Source organism: Eschrichtius robustus, chromosome 4 (assembly GCF_028021215.1).
Source record: "Eschrichtius robustus isolate mEscRob2 chromosome 4, mEscRob2.pri, whole genome shotgun sequence".
NCBI classification, from domain to species: domain Eukaryota; kingdom Metazoa; phylum Chordata; class Mammalia; order Artiodactyla; family Eschrichtiidae; genus Eschrichtius; species Eschrichtius robustus.
In genome coordinates, this window is record NC_090827.1 from 65311779 (window position 1) to 65336484 (window position 24706).

Genomic DNA, 24706 nt, shown 5'->3' on the forward strand with positions numbered 1-24706 from the left:
CCTCCTCCCAAACAAGGTTCTGTGTGGCCCCATCCAATCAGATATTTTCTTATTTGTCTCTTTCTTATTCTTTACTATTTATCCTATAAAAGCTTTCTGCCTTCTGCCCCATTTTGCAGTTCTCGATAAGAGACTATCCATTTGCTGAAGTGTTAAGTCTCTCTGTATCATCTAAATTGACTTCTTTAATCATTTTTTTAAAACAATGTACAATCGTTCAGTAAGGACAAAAAAAGTGGTAAATAACTCAGATTTCAAAGTAAATCTACTTTTCTAACAAACATTTAAATCTTAACTACTGCAGTTTCAAAAGGTCACAATGCCAACTAACATGATTTGCTAACTTCCTTAAAAAACACTACTTGTTCACAACTAAATTAGTCACCTCCAAAATGTTATATTAGCCAAGTCAAAGGGTGACTATTTTCCCACTCCACAGTAATAAAATGGCATGTTAAATCACTAAACATAAACATGTGCTAAATAACATAAGCAACTGTCTGATTTGTAAATTTACTGCCATAATATTAATGCCGAGAACAAATGAAATACATAAAACTCTGGACTAAATAAATCTTTGCCCTATGCATTCTATATTAGATTATAAAGGTGGTGAACAATACAATCTAAGCATATTAATGTTTTTACTTTTAACATTGTTAAATAAGCTCTATAGATCCCAATCAGCCTAGGAATGACACCAAAAAAAGGGGGACAATAATTAGAATAATAAATTAAAACTAAATAACTGTAGAGTTTTAACATTATTCTCAACTGGTAGCCCATTCAAAACAAGAGCAACTTTAATTATCTACACTGAAGTGTGTAATTTACCTGCAAATCCAGTCAATTTTAAAGACACCTCCCAGCATTTTAGCATTCATTCCTGCTGGAAGTACCCAATGTATAGGAGATCCTCCATGGTGTGATTCTGAAGAAAGTCTTGCAAATCCTAGGGGAATAAATCACAACATAATATATAGATGCAAATATAATTAATGTTTTTACATATCCAAATTATTTTTACTCTTACCTTGAAATTTTCCACTCTCTCTCACAGAAAATATTAAGATAACACTCCTTGCAGATCTGAATGCAGCATTTAATTTCTTCTCGTTTACTGGCAGTGTAGACCATACACCCTATATAAATGATGTAAAGATCAAAGATTGAAACTAATGTAAATCTTTTATGTTTCCAATTGCATTTACAGAAGACCAAGGTTACCAGTAAGCTATAATGAATAAATGTCCTACGTATTCGTAGAACATTTATGAATAATGTCATATGTCAAAATAATGGAATAATCTATTAAAAACTTGCGAAAAATATGGAGAAAATTACCAACCTTAACAAAATCACTAAAACTAGTAAACACATGGGGACGGGGCAATCAAATCATATGGGCTAGAATTTTAGATAATAAAAACAATCACCTACAATTTAAAATCAGAACCATTTACTGTGGTAAAAACATTTTGCTTGAAGGTGAATCACAATGTGTACATTTTTTCTTTAAAAACTGTGCCTAACCAAATAATTAAAAATGATCATGTTAGTAAATCCGTAAGTGAAGAATTTCTGTCAAGTTTCTAGCATTTCTCTCTTATTTCTATTTAAGTTCAAATTTTCATGTATCAATAGTTTGACTGAAGAGACCTGTGTTTTATGTAGAGCTGGAACATAGTTATTATTTCCAAAGCATTTTTAATCAATTCTTTGATCATGAAAGATTAAGAAGGCAGGAATGGTAATGTAAACCAGAACCTCTAATTCAGTTTAATCTGCTGATACATACTAGACCTCATTCTCATCACTAGGTGCTTAACTACTTCTGCCTAAATCCACTCCAGCTAAAGAACAGAATAAACTTCCACTATTTAGTGTACTATTCCTTCCATCTGTAAAATTTAGTGGGTAACCCTCAACTTAAGTTAGAAATATAGGATTATTAATATTGACAGAAATACAGTTTACAAAATGCTTAACTTTAGTTTTAACTTTCTCACAGTAGAAACTGTCTTAAAACAAAAATAAAAAAATATTAGAATAGTTGGTATAAAAAGTAGATGCATTTTTGTAACAAAAACATTTTTAAAAAAATTAACCTTACGACATCCTACAGCAACTGGGCATATCCCTTTTGTAAAAAGCCCAGGGTGGGGCTTTAAACTAAAACTAACTCTTCCCTTTTCTTCTAAATCCAAGTGATCTTACTTCTAAAAGTAAAAGAAACTCTCTGTAAAAGAATGATTTCTTTTCAAGAAAATCTCAAGGTGTAAAACAAGCAGCAATAAAAAACAAAACTGGTTAACTAAAAAAACTTTATAAAATGTATTTAGTATAATAAACTAGCAATTGAGTATAGAAACACAAAAATCCAAAGAAACACGTCTTTTGCAGTACAATGTATAATTACATATTCTTCAGATATTGAATATTTTTACTTCTAAACTCATCTTCAAAAGATTCAAAAGAAAACTCAAATGACTACTAGGTTGCCTAACCAGTCAAAAAAGCAGACCCTACATGGCAACTGGACTATGGATCTTTAAAGCTTTAATGAAAATTACAGTATGTCATGTACTCAAGTGATACTCAAGTCCACCTTCACATTTAAATTTTCAAGATTAGGACATTTCAACAGAACTGATGCTAATACCTTAGCTTTGGCAAGGGACACATTCTCATGGTTGTTACTCTTTATGAGAAAAAATCTCGCATCCTGTAGGACATATTTGAGTTTACTGGTTTGATCTGAAAAAAAGAAATCCAAATTGATTAAACAGAGGCCATTATCACACAGAGGGATATAAGTTGTACTAACTGAAATTAGCCCTCCAAAACCCAGCTAAACTTTTAAAATTCATAATCACCCATTCAACCTAGAAAGCTAAGCCACAACACATAATAAAGCAAAGCTAAGAAAGACACCAGCATTTTGCAAGAAGGCAAACCTAATATAGTAATGTTCTAATATATCAGATCCATATTTTTTAAGTGTGAAAATGGCTATAAATTTTATAGATCTTTATCACATTAATCATTTAAAATTTGCTAATAGACCATTATGCTACTAAAATATATATACCATCCACTCCATCCAAAAACTGTTAAGATGTCCTAAAATGTTTGCTACTGTTCTAAAAGATACCCAGTAAGAAGTGAACACGGAGCTCTGTGTAAGACTAAATTATTTTTTTCCCCTTAATGTAATATATCAGAACATTACTACATTAAAACCAACTATTAATGGACAACCAATAAGGCAAAATAATGACTTTTAAGGAAGCATGCAATGAAAACAATTTCAAATTTAAATGATACCTTTTCGGACAGCACGAACGGAAGATGATAATTTCTCATGCTTCTTTTCTGAACCTGTATTTAGCCAAAGTACATTTGTTCAGATTGAGCTTTAATAGAGATAAGACAAAATTTCTACAGTCTTGTCACATAAAGTTCTCATTCAAGACAAATTATTCCTCCTGGCGCACCCACACACACAAAAAAAGTACTTCTCAATGTGTACGAGTGTTTTGCTTTTTGGGTTGTTTGGATGTTTTTAAAAATATTTGAACAGTTTCTCACTCAGAAAACTAGTCACTGAATCATCATCTTCCAAGAAAAAAAAAAGTGAAATTCCACTTAAGCAGTAACAGAACAGGATTAAAATAATAAGAAAAAGCTTAGTTTCCTCTAGATTTATTACACTGAACATGCCAGAAATCAATACTAATGAATATTAACGAGTTCACGCTAAACTACAGCCTCCACACACTTTTTATAAGCAGATTACATTAGAATCAGTCAGATATGATCACAAATAAAAGTAAAATGAGAATACCTGCATATGACTCTGATGCAGAGCTTCCACTTCTATCAAAAACAATAGGAGATATGCCTCTAGCTCTCTTCCTTTCCTTCTTTTTCTCATCTAAAAAAGAATTCAGACAAGATTTTTAAAAACATTACAATATAGGTACAGTTAATCAAATAAGAATGTATCATCATGCGCCAGGATTTTGCATAATCCCTAAGTATTATTCATTATTAATCCTTCCTGACCCCCTCAATTTCTGAAGATGTTCCCATTCAGACACTTCAAAAACTAAGGACCTTTTGTTATTTCTCCCACCAATTTTAATCAAATAAAAATACACAGCTATAATTAAGAACTACTTATCCTATATATAAAAGGTCTTAAAGTTTTAAAAGGGAAAAAAATTCTGCAAAGCAAACACAACTTTTCTTTCAATTAAATTTACAGTGCTCCCTTCTATGAACCAAGTACCACTGTCTGTTTTAAGTCCTCTTTTTAAAAAGTATACTATCATTCTTCATCACAATTCCAACTCTGATTCTTAGATGTCTGATGAACCCCAGAACCCAAAGCCTTTCAACTGTTTTTTGTTTTTGTTTTTAAATTACACTATAGTAAATTAGTGACTCCCTTCTGGTTGCCATTGCTTGCTTTTGTATCTTCAATTCCATTCTTCCTGACCACGTCCTTCCTGAATAACTGCTTATTTTCAAATTCAATTTAAAATTTAACTCTAAAATCTCAGCAATAGTCTATGTATTTCTATTAGAAAGCTGGGACTCTTCAGTAGACAGAAGAGATTTGCATTACCTATAAGAACCATTTCAGGCTTAATCTGGAAGCATATAAATGAGGGCCCAAAATGGAATTAGACTCTCCTGTCTCTGTTGGTTATTTTAATTACACCACTATAAGCACCTTTACTTTTCAGCTAAAAGAAGGAATATGATGGGAGAAAACGCATATACTTATTTTTATAGAAGTTAACAAATGTTGAAAAATAATAATCAATGATCTTTCATACAAACTCCTATTTTAAAAGCTTTAAATAAATTATTTCCCTTAATCCTCATAACAAACTCATGAGATACATAATACCCATTATTCTCATTTACAGAAAAGGAAACCTCAACTTAGTGGTGTGGTTAGGCAACTTGGCTAGGGTCCCACAGTTCCTGAGTGGCAGAACCTAGTTTCTAACTTGAAAGTACAAGCCATGAGTAAGAGAACAGAAAAGATATTTTACTTCTATTCTTGAAAGGGGATTCTAGGTTTAAACTAGCTTAAAGATGGAAAACTCCAAGGACAAAAGTTCCTTTTCTTTTAGTTTAAGCACTTTTCCCTTTGTAATTTACTACTAATTCCTTCTCCAAATAGATGTTAACAAGAAGCTTGTAAATGATGCTGATTTTGCTAACTTAAAGCAAAAAGGAAAGGCAAAGCAGTACATATTGGCACAACTACAAAGTCAGGCCCATTTAAAGCTAGCAACTTGGGAACATAATGAAATTTATATAACTAGCTATAGAGAAAAGCATTTATTTACAGGTTTGTTGGCTTTGAATGATACCTGACCTTTAAGTTTTAAAATCCTCTCCCTCAAGGTAAACTATAAGACTTCAAGAGAATAGACTGAAGCCTTTTAGTATAAAATGACTGAGAATCTCACCCAACAGATAAGAAACAGGAGTTTTTGTCATATCCCAAATCTCTTTCTCATCTATGTCTGTTTTGTTCACTGACTACACATTCTTATATAGTGTCTGGCACACAGAAGGAACTGAATTCATTGAATCAATGAGTATGACATGTACATGAAAGAGATTAGAAAAATAAAACTGTTAAAAAAAATTTTTTTTAATTTCTTTCAAAAATTCTAGCATGTTTCTTTTATTCTTTTCCTCTTTGAACAGTCAGGGATCTAAGCATTATAAATTGATCACAAAGGTAATACATCTCTTGCTGCTGTTTAAAAATAATACTTCATGGTTCTAAGTACTAAAAGAATGTCTAACCAAGACGATGCAGGGACTTCCCTGGTGGCGGAGTGGTTAATAATCCTCCTGTCAGTTCAGGGGACACGGGTTTGAGCCCTGGTCCGGGAAGATCTCACATGCCGCAGAGCAACTAAGCCCATTCGCCACAACCACTGAGCCTGCGCTCTAGAGCCCGCGCACCACAACCACTGAGCCCGCTCGCCTAGAGCTCGTGCCCCACAAAAGGAGAAGCCACCACAACGGGAAGCCCGTGCACCGCACCGAAGAGTAGTCCCTGCTCGTAGCAACTAGAGAAAGCCCACGCACAGCAATGAAGACCCAACACAGCCAAAAATAAATAAATTTATTTAAAAAAAAAAAAAAAAAAAAGATGCAGGAAATAGAAGCAGAAGTAAGATCTCGCCCAACAATTTTTATGTAATGTTAAATATAGCATTACCATGAAAAATCTCCAAGGATTTTTTATCGTTTTTGTATAAATAACTTTCATTGCTCTTAAGTTTATGATCTCCTCTCCCGACTATTATTCTCAGGTCAAAAAAACAATTGAAAGTCATCTAACAAATAAACCTTTAACAACCACCAAGTGTGTCACTTTTATAAGGAAATTACTGAAATTTTGAGAAATTTTGAAAAATAAGGTAAAATAAACTGGAATCTAGAAAATTCATGACACAAAAACTAAACTGTGATCCCTTGTGTTTAAAAATCTTTAAAAACATTTTTTACCTCTAGTGGAGTTCCAGATCCACCCCATTTTTCTCTCACACATTATTATAAAGAGAAACCACTCCAAAATAAAAATAATAATGTCCTGCATACTAAATACAGTCTTTAAAACATGTTCCACATAAGAGCTCTTCCAAAGAAAAGCCACAAATTTTCCCTTAATATGGAAAGAGTTCCAGGCAGGTATCTCTTTTATAACAGTAAGTCTCTTAACAGTTTTAATATCCAAGTTTTATAAAACTATTGGCTACCATTCAATCTGAAATGTCTAATCCACAAATAACATAAAGTATGAATGAGTATCTTGCTAAGTATCAGCATCTAGGAACTTATTAAAAATACACATTATTTCAGGCCCTACCTATTTATGTAAGTCTCCCTCGTTTGACTTAAACAGGATAAACATTCAAGTCTAAGAAATATCATTCTTAACATGGACACCAAAAAGAAGATTCCTAGAATAAAATGTTCCCTACTTTTACAGGTTTCACACATTCTCCACGATAAATGAACATTCATTCATATTGCCAATGCAATTTTTGTTCTCTATCCATTATCATAAATTATAAAACATATCCCATCAGTTTGCAAAAAGTATGATGGGATAGTAGAATTAAAGATTCCACAAGTTTTTTTTTTAATATCAAACCCAACTACTCATCTATTCAGTTTAACTCTTTAGCCCCCTTCAAAACCTGTCTGAACTCCCAAACCTAGAACTCTAGTGAGCAAAAGGCTAGAAGCACTTCAGCTGCCAATTAGAAAATACCTGGTCATTTGCTCTAATCATTTACACTATATCAAAAATATGATTTACTAACAATGTACTACACTAAAATGATAAAATTCTATAATAATAACATTTAACTATCATATATATCAAAAGAATATAATTTTTCTTGTATTCCAATATTTAGTACATTTGGCCTATGTAGGAGATCTGGCTGCATCTTTACATAAGACAGCCATGAGACTATAATCATCAGAGTGACCAGCAGTCTCCAAGTACCCTGGCCTCTCGTTGCTCTACCCTCTGAATTTCCCCCCAAAAGAGGGCTCCCTCAGCCTAATGACTGCAACTATCTACCATTCTCATATTCAAGTCTCATGGGTCAGATAAAGTGGCAGGGCATGTAGTATTGAAGGAATGACCCAAGATGCCTCTTACCCAGTCTCTCCACAATAATTTTATACTCTTATTTTCCATCTGGTACCTTTACACCCAGCCCTCTGGAGACCCTGCCCCAGTCAGTCAACCCACAGATACAAAAATGAAAGAAAAAGTTGTGCTCCCAAGAGAAAAAGAAAGCTATTTTGGTTTCTGTTGCCACATGATGGAAATCTAGAGGCATTTAACATGAAAATATTGTAATACCTAGCAGACAGGTTCCATATGCATATACTTCAAGTACATCAGTGTTTAAATAAGCTGTTGTTGACTAGTATGGAAACCTAAGAATTTGTAACATTAAAACCTCAAATACATTTCCTTATACAGAAACAATCAGACCAGTGTATTTATAATACAATCAATTTGTAGCTGGGAAATACCTTTACTAAGATATGTAAATCTTACTCAAATGCATTTATAATACTCAAAAGCACACACTATAAAAAAAAAAAAAAAAATCACAGGACAGTCTTACTAACAACCCCCCCATTGCCTCAAAAATTTTATAATTCAATTTAAACATGTTCAAGAAAAAAACCAATCAGGTCAATTAAAAAAAAAAAAAAGACAAACCTTTACATATAAAAATTAGTACCTGATGCATCTGTTCCTGAACCAGATCTGACAGACCCATCCGTGAAGGAAACAGATTCAGAATCAGAGTCGCTAGCCTCACTTCGGGTGTCATAATCATTTCCCTCTTCCTTCTGGTCTCTCTCATCCTGTTCATATTCTTCTTCTTCTTCCTCCTCCTCTTCCTCCTCCTCCTCCTCTTCCTCTTCTTCTTCCTCCTCTTCCTCCTCTCCATCGTCATCCACCTCTTCATCTTCCTCTGCATCTTCTTCTACTTCTTCATCTTCCTCCACATCTTCCACCCCTTCCTCCTCATTCTCAGTGTTGTTGCCTTGCTCATCAGAAGAACCACTGCTGCCAGTCTCATGGTCAGAGCCATATTCTTCAGAGTTCACTTCCTCCTTAGAAGACTGGCTGGATCTGCTTGCACGTCTATCCACTTCAAGCCCAATTCTCTGATGTTTAAAGAAAAAGGGAATCAGCAGTCATACAACAGACAAGGTCAGAGTGAATAAATAGTTCTAGCCTCAAAAAGAATTGCTTTCTGTATTATATCTGCAATAATATTTACTACCTCAGAACCATCTGGTGTAGGGGATTTGACCCTCCTTTCAGGATCCCTTTTCCGCAGACATGTTTTTTCAGGTTGACTCTTATAAGGTTCTCTGGAGGCACTACTTGACAAACGAATCTTCCGATCAGCTTCTAGACGTTTGTTTCTTTCAGATCTTTGATATTCCTCATTTTTATACTCTGTGACTGACTTTCCTTTTGTACTAACCATTCTTTTGTTATTGCTAACTGATGAGCTCAGTGGCTTAGAAATCAATTGTCTTGAATGAACAGAAGGCTTTTGTCGCTTTGTGTCTGTAGATTCCATTCGGTCACTTTTTCTTTTTGAACCTTAAAAATACGATGAAAAAAATATATATAAGAATTTGGGTATTAGACTTATTTCACCAAAGTTTAACAGGTAAATATATCAGAGAAAAAAAGCCTCATTTCTTTAAAATGTCTTCTGAAATACCTTTACTCCAAAGTTAATCATAAAGAAAACACAGCTTTCACATACTGGAATAAATTCATCTGAGACATTTCACACGTTTGGAAAAAATATATTACTCTCATTCATATGGAATTGGGTACCACTGCTTCTTATGACTGTGCTTTTGGCGGTAAGTGCCTCAAGGAACAAGTACAAAAGCAAAGACTCTTTCTTAAGAAACTGATCTCTATTTTGCTATTTTAACGAAAATAGAAATCTTACATACCTTTTTTCTCATTTTTATCTTGTTCACTCTCTGGATTATAAAGTTCATCATCCTGTTCTGGTACTTCAGTCAAAATATCATCTAGAACATTAAGTTCTCCATCTGGAAGCAAAAGATTAAAAAGTAACAGGGAAAAATCATTAACATTAAGCATTTATTTTTGAGTACTTACTGTACTGAGGCTACAGAAGTATGAGAACATAACCTTCAAGGAGCTTTTATTTCAGGATCAAGACACAAGAATAATTCCTATAAAACGATATAAAGTAAAGAATATGATGCAGAGCTCTGGTCTACAAAACCAGGAGTATATATCCCATAGGATATGAAAGGATATACTGGGGTACAAAAAGAAAAACTGAGACCTTCTGTATTTGTAGCTCATCCTTTAATGTCTAATTTTTGTAACTGCTTTAAAATGTGCACAATAATAAAAATACATGTGTATAATTTTTTAAATAAACATACATTTATCAAAGATTGTGTACTCCGGGCAGAATATTTATTACCATTTTACAGTCGAGAAGTCTGGCAGACTCCAGCTTAACCAAGTAATCAAGGTTAACATCACCAGCAGTGAGTCAAATCAACAACATGGACCCCCTGGAATGATGCACTATGAATAGAAAAATTCTGTGATATTTCTATGCAAAACCTAAACCTATACATGAGTAAACAGCAAACCAACCCAAATTTAGAGGCATCCAAAAATGTCACAGTTCATTCATGAAATACAAACACTAAGGAAATACTTCAGATTAAAGGAGACGAAAAGATACAATAACTGACACAGCACATGATCTGAGACAACTGAAAAACCAGTGAAATCTAAACAAGGTCTGTAGATTACAAGTATCAATGTCAATTTCCTGATCTTGCTAGTACTACAGTTAAGTAAAAGAGAATTCTACTTTTTAGGAAATACATACTTAACTATTTAGGGGCAAAGAAGCATCATGTCTGGAACTGACAAAAGAGGGAGAAAGAATGAATTAGAAAAAGACAAATGTGGTAAAAATGTTAACATTTGTGGAATGTGGCTGAAAAGCAAAAGAATTCTTTGTACTATCCTTACAGCTATCCTGTTTGTCTGAAATAATGTCCAAGTAAGTTAAAAGAAGAAAATTACTGACGGGGTACACAATCAAAAACATTTGAGGCTGCTGGCATGGACTATAAAAGTGTAACTTGTTCAGACAAGGAAACTATTGACTGTAATTGATACAGTCAATGATCGTGAAAATTTAGAACTCGGTTGTATCACCCCATCACCTTTCCTACCCCCAACCCTGTCCAACTGGACAAAATAAGTCTTCGAAATACATGCAACTATGTATTTACTACTTTAAACTGATTTTTTTTTTTTTTTTCAAATAAGGCACTAAAGCTAATGGTAAATGTTTTGAACACTAAATATCCTGGCATCAAAATATATCTTTCCAAATTTAAGGTGCCGTAAAGAGAGGTATAAAATCATAAAAACTGATGAGATAGGACAATTGTATTACGGCTCCAGCCAAAAAGCAAAGCCCACTAAAAGTATAGCAAAGATTATTAACCTGAGGTCTATGAACAGGTTAGATGGAGTTCAAATATCCCCCAAGAGGGAAAGAAATCAGTGACTCAAGAAAACTAAAACAGATAACGTAGGCATAATAAGAAGGAAAGCAAGGTTACACAGGATATGGAAAAGGTGACAATGCATCTTCCTCTGTGCTTGGAGTCACTGCTGCTACTTAATAACACTGACACATACACACTACTATATATAAAATAGATAACTAATAAGGACCTACTGTATAGCACAGGGAACTCTACTCAACACTCTGTAATGGTCTATATGGGAAAAGAATCTAAAAAAGAGTGGATACATGTATTTGTATAACAGATTCACTTTGCTGTACACCTGAAACTAACACAACATTGTAAATCAATTATACCCCAATAAAAATTTTACAAAAAACACTGAAAATCACCTATGCTTGGAATAGCATCGTAACTGATTTCTTTGAGTGGTAAGAATGCTTTTCTGTACTTTACCATTTTTCTAAAATGAATATATACTATACAGACTGTTATCATTTTTGTTTACTTATTTTTTTAAATGGTACTGAAATTCAAGATATGCCAACCAAAAAGGCTTCTCTCATCCTCTGGGTTCATGTTTTCACTGAGGAAATTCCCTCAAGACCTGAATGGTGGCAAACACAATTTTTGGACGCTATATTGTAAATAAAAAATAAAAACATACAATTTGATTTTTAAAAACCCAAGTTTTTCAGATATTCAATGATTCTTAGGTCAAAGCTCTCTAGTCAGTAAAAAGTGGGTCCAACAGATCTTGAAAAATAAGATATCTGCAGAAGCAAAAGAAAAAAAAATAGAACTATGACAGCAAAATAGGCAATTAAGTAAATACAGTGCTACACAAATCTTTTCATGAAATCACTAGTTCCTGATTAGAAATATCCACTTCAAAAGCCTGAACATTCACATGAACTTTTATACATGCTAAATCTAGACATGCTAAACACAGAATGAAATAACTGTGCAGGTTAATTAAATCAATTTAAATTTCAGACATGCCTAAATCATGGTTTCCCTATAAAAAGGGTATTACTGTCTTAAAAAGCTTTAACAAATAATTTTATTAGTCAAATTCAAAGATTGGTTGCAGTTTTAGAAAGCATCCACAAAATTTTAAAATATTAATCAATACTTTTCTAACATTTTATCACTTTCACACATATCATACATGACACACACAAGGTATGTCTTAGATCCAATACTCTGCAGATAATGAAATAGAAGCTCAGAAATTCAAGTTGAGCAAATTCATTCGTCTAGAGTTCAGGCTTTCTAAATTTACGGTTAAATTAGATGGGGGACATTAAAAGCATCTTTTTTTTTTTTAACATCTTTATTGAGGTATAATTGCTTTACATTTTGTGTTAGCTGCTACTGTATAAGAAAGTGAATAAGCTATACATATACATATATCCCCATATCCCCTCCCTCTTGCGTCTCCCTCCCACCCTCCCTATCCCACCCTTCTAGGTGGTCACAAAGCACCTAGCTGATCTCCCAGTGCTATGCAGCTGCTTCCCACTAGCTATTTTACATTTGGTAGTGTATATATGTCAATGCCACTCTCTCACTTTGTCTCAGCTTACCCCTTTCCCCTCCCCGTATCCTCAAGTCCATTCTCTATGTCTGTGTCTTTACTCCTGTTTTGCCCCTAGGTTCATCAGAACCCTTTTTTTTCTTTAGATTCCATATATATATGTGTTAGCACACAGTATTTGTTTTTCTCTTTCTGACTTACTTCACTCTGTATGACAGACTCTAGGTCCATCCACCTCACTACAAATAACTCAATTTCATTTCTTTTTATGGCTGAGTAATATTCCATTGTATATATGTGCCACATCTTCTTTATCCATTTATCTGTTGATGGACACTTAGGTTGCTTCCATGTCCTGGCTATTATAAAATAAGCATCTTTAAACAAAGTATAAGAAAACAAAACTACAAAGTATCACTGAAAGATCATGTGCACTAGTAGATTAATTCCAAATTAGCGCACCAGAAAGCTCCATATTACCAACATTACAGCACCTTAAATTTACTTTAAGATCAACCATAACATCCTCACTTGACGATCTACAAATTTTTATCCATATTATAGTCTATGACATCAAAAACCTAACTGTGGTTTTATCACAATATTGGCCAACTAATAAGACCTGCAGGACAAATTCAGCCCATGGCCTATTTTTGACTGGCAAGATATGAATGGTTTCTGCATTTTTAAGGTTGTGTTTAAAAAAAAAGGAAAGAATATATGACAAAGACCTTGTGTGGCCCACAAAGCCTAAAATATTATTTTCTATCTGACCCCTGATATAAAAGATCACATTTTAATTTACTTCTCTCCACCACTGAAATCGCTTATATATTTGCTGAAATATGATACATAGGAGAAAGACATTTGTATTTGGAAGCAAGAAAATCCAGGTCATCATTTAAGAGCTAGGTATCTTTGGCAAAGTCCCAATCTGAGCTCCAGTTTCTTCACCTCTGAAAGGAGGCATTTAGAATAAAAAGATCAGTGTTTGGGGAAGGGAAGGGGGTGGATGGGGCAGTTATTTGATGCTCCTGAACCTTTTGTTAATGACTAGGGCACATGATACACAAAATCTGGTCCAGCACATAAAACAAAATCCTCTTTTCTCAATAAGACAAATACATAAATGTTCCTACTATCTACTGCTGTAAATTTAACATGCTACCCCAAAAACTTGGTGACTTAAAACAATACAATCATTTACTATAATTGCTTATGGTTCTAAGGCTCAACTAGGGTCTCTCACGTGGCTGCAGTTAAGGGTTAGCTAGAATCATCTGAAGGCTTGCTTATTCACATACCTTGGCTGGGAAGACTCAAAACAGCTGGGGTCCCTAGGGCACTCCTTTCTATGGTCACTCTCCCCCATGACAGCTTCAGCTTAGGCCGACCTCTTTCATGGTGGTTTAGAGCTTTCACGGTGGTTTAGGCAGAAGCTCAGCAACACTGCCACAGTATTTTATTCAGAGACAATCACAAAAGTCTACTCAGGTTCAAAGAGAGGAGCCACGGACTCCACCTATTGTTGGTTGAAATGTTAAATACTTGACAGATGTTTTCAAAACTACCACCACCTGCTTAGTTTTGCTTAAACTTAAGGATTTTAATTATAAATGTAAGGTGTACTCTTAAAAACCAAAATCTGGTTTAAAAAGGTGAGAGAATTCATAGTATTGGGTTATAAAGCTAACAAGCTGCCTCCTCTGACCACTTCATTCATTGGCTAGAGAAAGTAGTTTGTATATATTTTAATTCATTTTCAATTTAAAATGGATTAGTTATAAAGAAAGAAAGATTCTTTTAGTAGTCTCAGAAGCTACTACTATTAAAGACTAATCTATCACTGGCATATCCTTTTTAGAAAGAAATAACTATGTCTTTAAGAGATAAAGTAACATCCACCTGTTCGCTAGGGTGACTTTCTTTAAACTACTTTAATGTTTTAAACCACTCACTTTATCCTGAAATTTAGCATTATTATTCTGTATAGTGATATGTACATATTCAATTTCTTCACAGTAGTTTGACAGCAGCACCTTAAGAATATTGGCAATAAAATGAACACAGGTTACTTAGCAAATGCCAGGTTAAGAATTCTATATAAAAAATAACTCAAATGCAGTATTTCTATCAGTTAAAGCACTTCATTTTTTTTTGAGAAGTCTATTTAAGAACTATACAGTCTTTTTTAAAAAATCCTTTTAAAACCCTGAAAATTGTGTTTTAGATGCCACAACAAAACGAATTTTTCCACAATATGTCAGTGCAACAAATTAACTCAAATGAAACACAAATAAACAGTATTTCCATTTACAGCTCAAGTTCAAATCCATTCAAAGTTATACACTAACAGCCTGTAGGATGAATCTAGCTCTTGGATGCTTTGTTTTTGAAAGCGCCAAGGACTTAACATAAAAATCCAGACCCTACATTTTAAAAAAAAAAGACTATTTGATCACTAGGGGCCCAGACTCCCATCTGAAAAAAACCAGATGGAGCAGTCCTGATAGTCTTCTGTTAAGACACAGAGAAGGTAACTTATGTCAAAGTTCTGCATGAGACAATCTGGGTTTATGCCCCATACATCAGTGTATTTACTAATATTGCCTGAACATATACCATGCTTACTCCTTTATTCTCTATAACCTAACACTCACTATTACCTACTGTACTAAGTACTTTATCTGCCTGACCCTAGAATGCATATAAACCCACAACTCCTGAACAACACTGATGTTAAATAACTGCAAAAAAGTTTAAGGTTCAAGACACTGAGGCACAGGGACACCAAACTTCAGTTTTAGTATATATGATACTTTGTGGAAGAGTGGGAATGCTAAAGGGGACAAGCCTACTCAACTCCAGTGGATTAACTGCCTTGACAGAATGCAAGTACCATGTCGGATCTTACAAATTTTTCAAGAGGATTCCCAAATTCAGATTTTTATTTGAAATTGTCTGACAATTCAAAGCAGAATTCAATCATTATTCTGACAAAGCAGGCTGCTGCTAGCTTGATTCCTCTATGGAAATGCAATAATCTGTGAACGTTTTGCATTCACAATATATGATATTTTTATACAGACTTCATTATCATCACTTGTTAAGCAAGCATAATCTTAGTTTTCATCACAAACTATCAATATTATTAACAAACTGAGTTTTGGGAAAGAGGTATAGATCCATGGGTATAGGAAGCAAAACAAGGAAATAAAAAATATCCCAAATGAAGCCCAAAGAATTAAAGCACTGTGACTTAAATCTCACAGTTCTGAATCCAAATTTAATGCTCTTTCCACGCTACCAGAATTACACCTCAACCTTGAAATTCCTGGCCCAGGAAGGCCACAAACCTAAACTCCAGGGCTTTCAGTGTAGAAAATTAACCTTTATCTGAGACACACAGTTCATTTTTTTGACCCTGGAAGCTTCTGGGTCAGGAGATACAAAGTACTATTTATTTCAGGATCCAGCATCAGACTAAGACCTGAAATATTTAAAGAAGAAAACAAAAACAAAAACTGGGTACTTAAATATACTACGTATTTTGTTTTCCAATACAGGGCACCAAAATACATTACAGTTTTTATTTTAACTCACTTAAGATAGTTTTAGTCGGGTTTGGCAATGTAGCAAGATTTCCTGGAGCCTCCCCTTCTGTTGTGTTTTACATTAGACCAGTCTCTCAGTTACTTTTTTGTCATTCAAAACAGTCATTCTTCAGGAAGTGTAGAGACTTGGATTTCCTATCCCATCCAAATTTCCTGTCTTCCAAAATGCATACAATTGAAGTCTAAGGAGGGCATTTGTAATTTTTTGTCCTACTTCTATTATGGGTAAAACAAATATATGAGAATATCAAATACATACTCTATGCTTTACAAAGCCCTGACTAAAGTGGACCAAGTCAATCTAACCCTAAGGACTTACTATAGTGAGGGCTACAGTGTGTATATACATATATGTGTGTATATATAACCATGCGTACATATTCATATGTATTTGCCTGCATGAATGTGTGTACGTATATAATTTAAACTGGGAAACTCTTAACTTTGGACATCAATAGCAAATATCACATAACTAGTCATAGTCAGTCATTAATGACGTCCAACCTTGAGCTAAAGATTTACAATCTTCTAAATCATTTATTCGAGGCACTGAGACATAATTACTGTACACCAGGAACCTGGTAAACAAGACAGACATACTCCTGGCCTTCATGGAGCTTCCAGTCTGGTAATGCAGAAAACATGTTACTTTCAAAAGTGGTTCCTCATTATCCACATTTTAGATACATTAAACTTGTATAATTGTTCTTCAGAGAGAAATTTTTAAGAGCTTAAGAAATAAAATATAAACCAGGTGTTTATAATAGAAAACATAGAAAAATGGCAATTAACACTAGTTAATACCACCAATATTCCAACATCTTCCACATCCACTTTTTGGACAATCACCACAGGAATCAGGAAGCTGGCAAATTCTCCAGTTACAGGCTTCACTTTCTAGGTATGGGTATTACAAAAGCATTTATAGAAGGTAATGTCTGCTTATTACACAGCTAACGTGCAAAGCCCAATAATCCAAGGATTTTATGACTGAAAGTTTTGTAACTGCTCTGTGATTTACAGCAAATTTCTGCAAATTAAACTCATTTCTTATCAAGATTTTACACCACTTACGGAACCTTTCAAGAAAGGACCTAAGGTTTCTGACATGTCTAAGATCTGTGACATGTCTAAGATCTGTGACAGGGCTTATCTTTATAATTTCCTAGTGTTTCATATAACATAACTGATGGCAATAAGTACTTAGGTTCCCATTTTTCCTTGTTCAACATGAAAACGAAGAGTCAAGCATTAATTCTAATTCTGGCTATTATTCTAGCTGTTTGACAAAGATCAAGAAAGTGAGATACCCTAGGCCTCAGTTTCCATACATGCAAAGTGGGTTATTCTAGAAATCCTCTCATTCCAAAATTAAATAAGCAATTCCAGTAGGTATCTGCTAGCTTTCCCAGTAAACTAGAGACAATCTTAAACTATGAGTACTTACATCATAAATTTTAAAATGAAGCTGAATTATGAAAATTAATTTTTTAAAAACTACACAAATGTGAGGCCTTTCAGAAGCTGGACAATTTATCTTAAGTATTGCTAATAAGTGACATTACTACTTCCCAATAATAGTTACAAAGTTTATGCATTTAGACGTTTTCATCACCAAATCCATTTCTAAAACAAAATTTTTAAAACATCACCTACTTTTTTTCCTCCGGGTACAATATTGTGTCTACTCCGTAACTGACTTACAACTTAACAGACACTGAACTCTTGAGAAGTACTGAGCTTTTACTCATTTTTTGTCTAGTTCATCTCACCCACCACAACCACCACCCACTCCCATACACACAGATCATAGATTACATTCTGAAACAATCAAATGTTGACTGAATTAATCCTTCCTGATTAAAATCATCTACTTAATACTACTTTACTACTAATTAAAAGCAGTTTCTTTTATTCACCAACACCATGCAATCCTATGATCACATTCCCTCTGGACTTCCCAAAAGGAAGGGAGAGCATTTTTAGGATTCGTTTAAGGAAGGAAAATTAAACTACTAAAACCTAATCACCGAGCTGCTTTGAGATAGGAGCCATATCAAACATATTCCCACCCACTCCATTTCCCAAGCTTGTCCCTATTATTGAGCAGTTCGCTGATTCATGAAGACTCTACTTTTTTAAGGAAAAAAATTACAGGTCACAAGTCTAATGGAACTTGACTCTACAGCCCACTTAACAACCCCCCCCCTCCCCGAAATCAATTAGCCACACAAAAGAGTAGATCCGCAAAATACTGGACAGCAGCTGGCCAGATTTTTATCAACTATAACCTTTCCAAATCTATCATGGTAATCTTAGGGTTGTAAAACACCTTAACGCACCATCCAATCTAGACCACTCTCCAGACTTGTACTGATTCAGGATCTACATTAACACTTCCAGGACTTGGAAGGTCGGTATTTAAAAAGACATGACATTTCATTCTGGCAACATCAGTTCTTCCCATATTTCAAAGTAACCGTAGCCCTCCGACTCTCTACAAATTTGTTCCTGGTTGTACCCTCTAGGAACTACGCACAACGTGTGTCTATCACAATAGCGGCCAGGATTTTTTCTGCCTGGCCTAAATCACATAATCATCTTTTCAAACATCACGTTTTCCAAAATAAGTATCTGAGGAACCAAACAGGCCCTTCTTGCCACTTTGCCTATTTAACAGAACAGCCAGAAGTTACTTGTAGACATTTCGCGAGATTATCTACCTATACCACTTCTTAAATATGCTTACTTAGTAGATTACCAGCTTTAAGGGCATTAAGGGTTTTCGAAATTCAGCCTAACAGAAAAGGCTGTTCTGAAGATACGCATTACATCCGCATACCACTACCAGGAAATAAACCTAAGGGCCTGCAACTCAGAACAGGCCTTCTCTCAGCCGCGCCCAGGACAGATAAACGTTAAATGAAGAAGGGAATTAGGACCAAAGAAAAATCCAAGGCTAGATGAAGTGTTGGGTCATATGGAGACCGAGGACGAAAGGGCAGGCCTGGTCTTTTCCAATGAGTCCAAGCGTCTCGACGGGGAGGCCGGCTCCGCGCGGAGCAAGCTAACCTCCCCTACCCACAACGACGACCACGGCTCCGTCGACCCACTCCAGAGCCCCGCCTCCGCCCACCACCTTTCTCCGCACTAACCTTTCTCCTCTCGGCTGTCGGCCGCCATTGCTCCCCTCTTGTTTCCGCTGCTGCCGCCGCCGCCGCCGCCGCCGCCGCCGCTTCGACGCGACTCGCGCGGGCGCCGCAGCCGCGGCAGCAGAAGCACAGGCGCGTCCGTCAGTCCGTCCGCTGGGCTTGCGCGCTTCGCACGTTAGCCTCTACCACTCACCCTTCCCGACTCACCCTTTCTCCCCACTTCTTCCCTTTCTCCCTTTTCCCCTTCCCTCTTTTCACTCCTGCCTCCCCCACCGTAGGCCCAGCCTTCCCGTTGGGGCTTAGGGACGGGAGGCGGTAACGGGGAAGGAAGGGAAACAGATGGCGACAGCGGGCGGCGCTAAAATGGAGCCTGCTTCCTGCGTGAAACAATCCCCCTCCCAAAATGCCCTGCGCTGTTTACGCTTCGTTCCTCCCTGGGAACGTCACAGTGCGGAGAGGGGCGGGGTGGCAGGTCAGGCAAGAACGTGACGTAACGTCAGCACGTCGCCCCGCCCCCCGCAGCCCGGAAGTCCCTGGAATGAGTTTTATTTCTAGTGATAAAAGTCTCCCAAGTTTATGGGGAGGCTGCCGCGCTGGGTATTCCCAGGTGGCTCAGGTTTCTCACCTGAAGCGCCTATTAACGGAGCTTCCAGCCTCAAGGCGAAGATGCTTTCTGTCGCTCCGCGGGACACCTGATTCAGTTCTGGAAATTGGAGACTTATTTAGGACAAGTCTGGGCCAGTCGCTTTGCAGCCACCACTTTCTACCCTAGGTACCGGATGTACTTTCTTATTTGGTGCTACAGGCTTACCCAAAGGCAGCACAGGACACAACCAGCTCACTTGTCACAAAAGCCTACTAGTTTCGTTTTTAACTGGGGAAGGGAATTACACTGTATTTTAAAATAGCTTTGTAATTCACATAAATTTGATCGAAACATTGACCGAGGTCCTGGGGTACACAATTGATTTAAACAGACTATTGAGAAATTAAAACTACAGGGCTTCCCTGGTGGCGCAGTGGTTGAGAATCTGCCTGCCAATGCAGGGGACACGGGTTCGAGCCCTGGTCTGGGAAGATCCCACATGCCGCGGAGCGACTGGGCCCGTGAGCCACAACCACTGAGCCTGCGCGCCTGGAGCCCGTGCTCCGCAACAAGAGAGGCGGCGACAGTGAGAGGCCCGCGCACCGCGATGAAGAGTGGCCCCCGCTCGCCGCAACTAGAGAAAGCCCTCGCACAGAAACGAAGACCCGACACAGCCAAAAATAAATAAATAAATAAATAAAATTTAAGCTGTTTAAAAAAAAGAAATTAAAACTGCGGAAGTGATGAAAAATTATTTTACATGATATGGTAAGATCTGCGAGGAAGCTTGCTTAAAGTTCATTGTCCAACGAATGAAAATATAATTTTGCTTCACTGCTCCATAACTGAGTTTACAAGGGAAAGAAAATTTGAAGAACAAAAAAACAAAAAAAGTAACAGTGTTATAGACATAAAAACATAAAAACAAACTACAAACTTATGGCAAGTTTAGAGAAGGACAGATCTATGGTGTCTTGGTCTCTGACTGCCCTTTTAACGTAGAGACCAAACTGAAGGCAACAGGAAGATTTTAAGTAGTGGGAAAACACGAATAGAGACTCGTTTGGAGCCATCTGGAGGGCTTGAAGGGAGAAGAGAGAAGGAAATCAATTCAGTAAATATAAAACCCAGCTTTGTATCAGTTGCTTAGGAATCAAGAGTGAATAGGACAGTATTTCTGCCTTTCAGGAATTTTCAGTATGTATAAGGAAGAGACAAGTTAACAGGAAGTTACTGTGTAAAAATAATAGCTAAAAACTGTGTGTTCTTACTGTGTGGCAGGAACCGTTCTGAGCACTTGACCTACACGATCTGATTTCATCTTCCGAAAACACAATTAGATTAGTGTATTACTAGCTCTATTTTACATGAAAAGAAAGTGAAGTAATGTGAAATTAAAGTGCCCAAAGTTATGAGTAGTAGTAAGTAACATGGCTCAAATTCAGGCAATTTGGATCCAGCCACCACCTAACACTGCCTTATGTGGAGTAAGCTCAGAATGTTATTGGAACTTCTAGGGGCATGTCACTCAGACTGCTGGAGAGTACAGAATAGAGTAAAGGAAAGCTTTCTGGAGAAGGGAAAATAAAGCCTAGTTGAGATCTAAAAGCCTCCTAACCTAGGTAAAGAGGAGAAAAGACAAGGGTGGTGGGCAGAAAAATGGTGTTCATGTTAAAAAAAAAAAAGGTCCTAGGTGGCAAAATTGCCCATGGTTCAATTCAGGTTGCTATTCAATGGTTATGTAAGAAGCTGAGTCAAGAAAAGCATTATATATGTTCGACTCATTTATTATTTCAGTCAACTAGTATTTATTAAATTCTTATCCTGCCCCAAATGTTGTAATAGGTTCCAGAGTTTAAAAATATACATGGTATAGAATCTGGTTTCTCTCTTCAAAGAGTTCAAGTTTATGTTCTAGTGAGGGAGACAAAGCAAAAGTAAATAAATTAAAAGTCATGACGAATTCTATGAAAGAAACAAGAGGCTAATATGGCAAAGGGTGGGGGGGAATGGGTGGAGGCTTTTTATATAGAAAAACTAGTAAAGTCCTCTTTGAGGAGGTGAAGTTGAGACTGATACCCAGTAAAAGGTGGAGATAAGGGTCTTCCAGGCAGAGGACAGCACACCCAAAGGCTCTGAGGGAGAAAGAGGCCTTGGTGTGGTCAAGGGTCTAAGGAGAACACCAATGAGCTGCCACCCAGATAATGAGTGAGAGAGCAAGTGGCTGAGATAATGTTTGAGGGACAGGCCACATCTTACGAGTAAGGGCCTAATCAGGACCCAACCCTAAACAAAAGCAGTATAAGGTCTACAGAGAAACTGAATTTCAAAGGTGAGCCCACTGGAGCGTGAGGAAGGAAAACACCTTTGGCTTTCCACAGATCCACACCTGTAAAATGTGAAAATAAGCCAACACAAGTTCAAGATGATGAGCACTCCTCAGAGGAAGACAACAAAATCTAAAATCTCTGAAACATATGTTTCACAATATTTAATATCAAATCAGGCTAGGGCCAGGTTATATAGCACAGGTTGCAAACTGGTGCCTGCTGACCTAAGACTTTCCTTGAACCATCAGTGTTTGTGTGCTTTCATTGAAGCTTAATGCCTTTAATCAGGGCATGCACTTTCCAATAAGATTTCCTCCACCATCCCTCTCAATTGCCCTACCTTTGACCAATATTACTGATTGAAGTATGTATCAGTGAAGTGTGTGGATTCAGAAAAAAAAAAAAAAAAAATTGATAGTTGTATTCTGTTGCCCCGGGAAGGTTATGTAGAGTGAAGAGTAAAGGAGACTCAGTCCAGACTCTTAGAGAATGTCAATGAAGAGAATATGCAATATGAACCTAGAACATCTTCTCATATTAGAAAGTAGTAATCAGAGAATGCCAGAGACCTATCAAACTATGGGGCATTTTGAGCAGCTGTAAAGACGAAATTGCATTGGACTGAAACATATCAAATATGTTTAAATCCTTGAACTCATAATAGTTCAAAAAATTCATCATTCCCCTTTGGGTGGTGCTAGGGAACCAGTTCATTATTTTGAAAACTGGTAAAGAGAAATCATCATTTATCCTGTCTTTCCAATTAGAACTGTATCTCAGGGTTACCAAACAAATAGTGGATGAAGGGAAGTTTCTCTTCAGGGAAGTATTCCAGCTACTATGTGGCCAGGGCAAAGCAATGATAGAAGTAGGACATCACCATTTTATAACCATTAATGAAATAAACAGATCAAGACAATGGTTATTAATGGCTGCTAATTTGTGTAACAGAAAGACAATCAGATGTTATGTGCCTCCTGATGGAAGTACCTAATTCTGTCTATGAAGCAATCTTGCCAAAAAACTAAACCTGGATCTCATCAAGACTTTTGTCAGTGGTTCTCCAGCAGGGGGGTGATTCTGCCCACAGGGGACATTTGGCAATATTTGGAGAACTATGTGGTTGCCACAACAGAGAGTGTGCTGCTAGAATATAATGAATGGAGGCCAGGGATGGTTTTAAACATCCTGTAAGGCACAGGAAAGCCTCCCATTTTAACAGAGAACTATCTGACCCAAATGCCAACAGTGCTTGTGCTGAGAAATCGTGCTCTGGGACACAGACAAAGCACAGGTGACTGTGTTAAGCTATCCCCCACAAATACTATTAGCAAAATCCAGACAGTAGGAAACTCTACAGGACAAACAAGCAGATGTCTTCAAAAATAAGTTGCAATGAAGGAGGAAAGAAAGAGAGAGGAGTAAGTAATCTATACACTAAAATAAACTTACAGGAAATATAAAAAATGTAAACCAATTGTAGTACGTGGATGTTATGGGTTGAATTGTGTTCCCCCAAATAATATGTTGAAGACATAACCTGCAGTACCTCAGATTGCAACCTTATTTGGATACAGGCTTGTTTCATATGTAACTAATTAAGATACGGGTATACTGGAGTAAGGTGGGCCCTTAATCCAATGACTGGTGTCCTTATAAGAGAGGAAAAGAGACACAGAGACAGAAGTACACCAGGAAAATTTGGCCATGTGACAAATGGAGGCAGAGGTTGGAGTGACACAGCTAAGGAATCCCAAGGGTTACAGGCAAAAACCAGAAGCTACGAGAAGCAAATAAAGACTCTCCCCTGCATATTTCTGAGGGAGTACGGCCCTAGTGACATCTTGATTTCAGACTTCTAGCCTCCAGAACTGTGAGACAATAAATTTCTGTTGTTTTAAGCCACCCAGTTTCTGGTACTTTGTTACAGCAGCCCAGGAAACTAATGCCATGGATCTTATTTAGATATTGATTTGAATACGTGAATACACTTGCATAAACACACACACACACAGAGTCATACACATAGACATATCAGCAAACAATATTGAGTGAATGATGATCTTGAAAGAATTGCTATTAATATTTTTAGTTTAATAAGTTATGTTTAAAAAATAGTTCTCATAATTTCATGATATATACTAAAATATCTGTAGATGAAATGACATGTTATCTGAGATTTATTTCAAAATAAACTTGTATAGGGCAAGGGGGTTTGGGTGGCATCATACAGATCAGCTCATGAGCTGCAGATATGTATACATTCGTAGAAAAACATACTCTCCTCTCTACCTTTTTTTTTTTAATATTTTAGATTTTCTTTAATAATTTTAAAG

The 24706-nt window shown here is 36.4% G+C and overlaps 1 protein-coding gene across 4 annotated transcripts in view; it reads right to left on the reverse strand.

The window, feature by feature from the left end:
- The window catches only part of YTHDC1 (YTH N6-methyladenosine RNA binding protein C1), a 34741-nt gene extending 14885 nt beyond the window's left edge, over nt 1–19856 (reverse strand). For 2 of the 4 annotated variants that reach the window (XM_068542861.1, XM_068542860.1), the window contains exons 1-9: nt 19458–19856; nt 9565–9666; nt 8868–9196; nt 8316–8748; nt 3848–3937; nt 3328–3381; nt 2663–2757; nt 1034–1142; nt 835–952 (exon numbers count right to left, since the gene is read on the reverse strand). In XM_068542861.1, coding sequence (XP_068398962.1) covers nt 835–952; nt 1034–1142; nt 2663–2757; nt 3328–3381; nt 3848–3937; nt 8316–8748; nt 8868–9196; nt 9565–9666; nt 19458–19485 — 1358 coding nt within the window. In that variant the 5' untranslated portion in view covers nt 19486–19856. The remainder of the gene's footprint in view (nt 1–834; nt 953–1033; nt 1143–2662; nt 2758–3327; nt 3382–3847; nt 3938–8315; nt 8749–8867; nt 9197–9564; nt 9667–19457) is intronic. The other 2 variants (XM_068542863.1, XM_068542862.1) reach the window with 1 other exon arrangement.
- Between the last annotated feature and the right edge of the window lie 4850 nt (nt 19857–24706).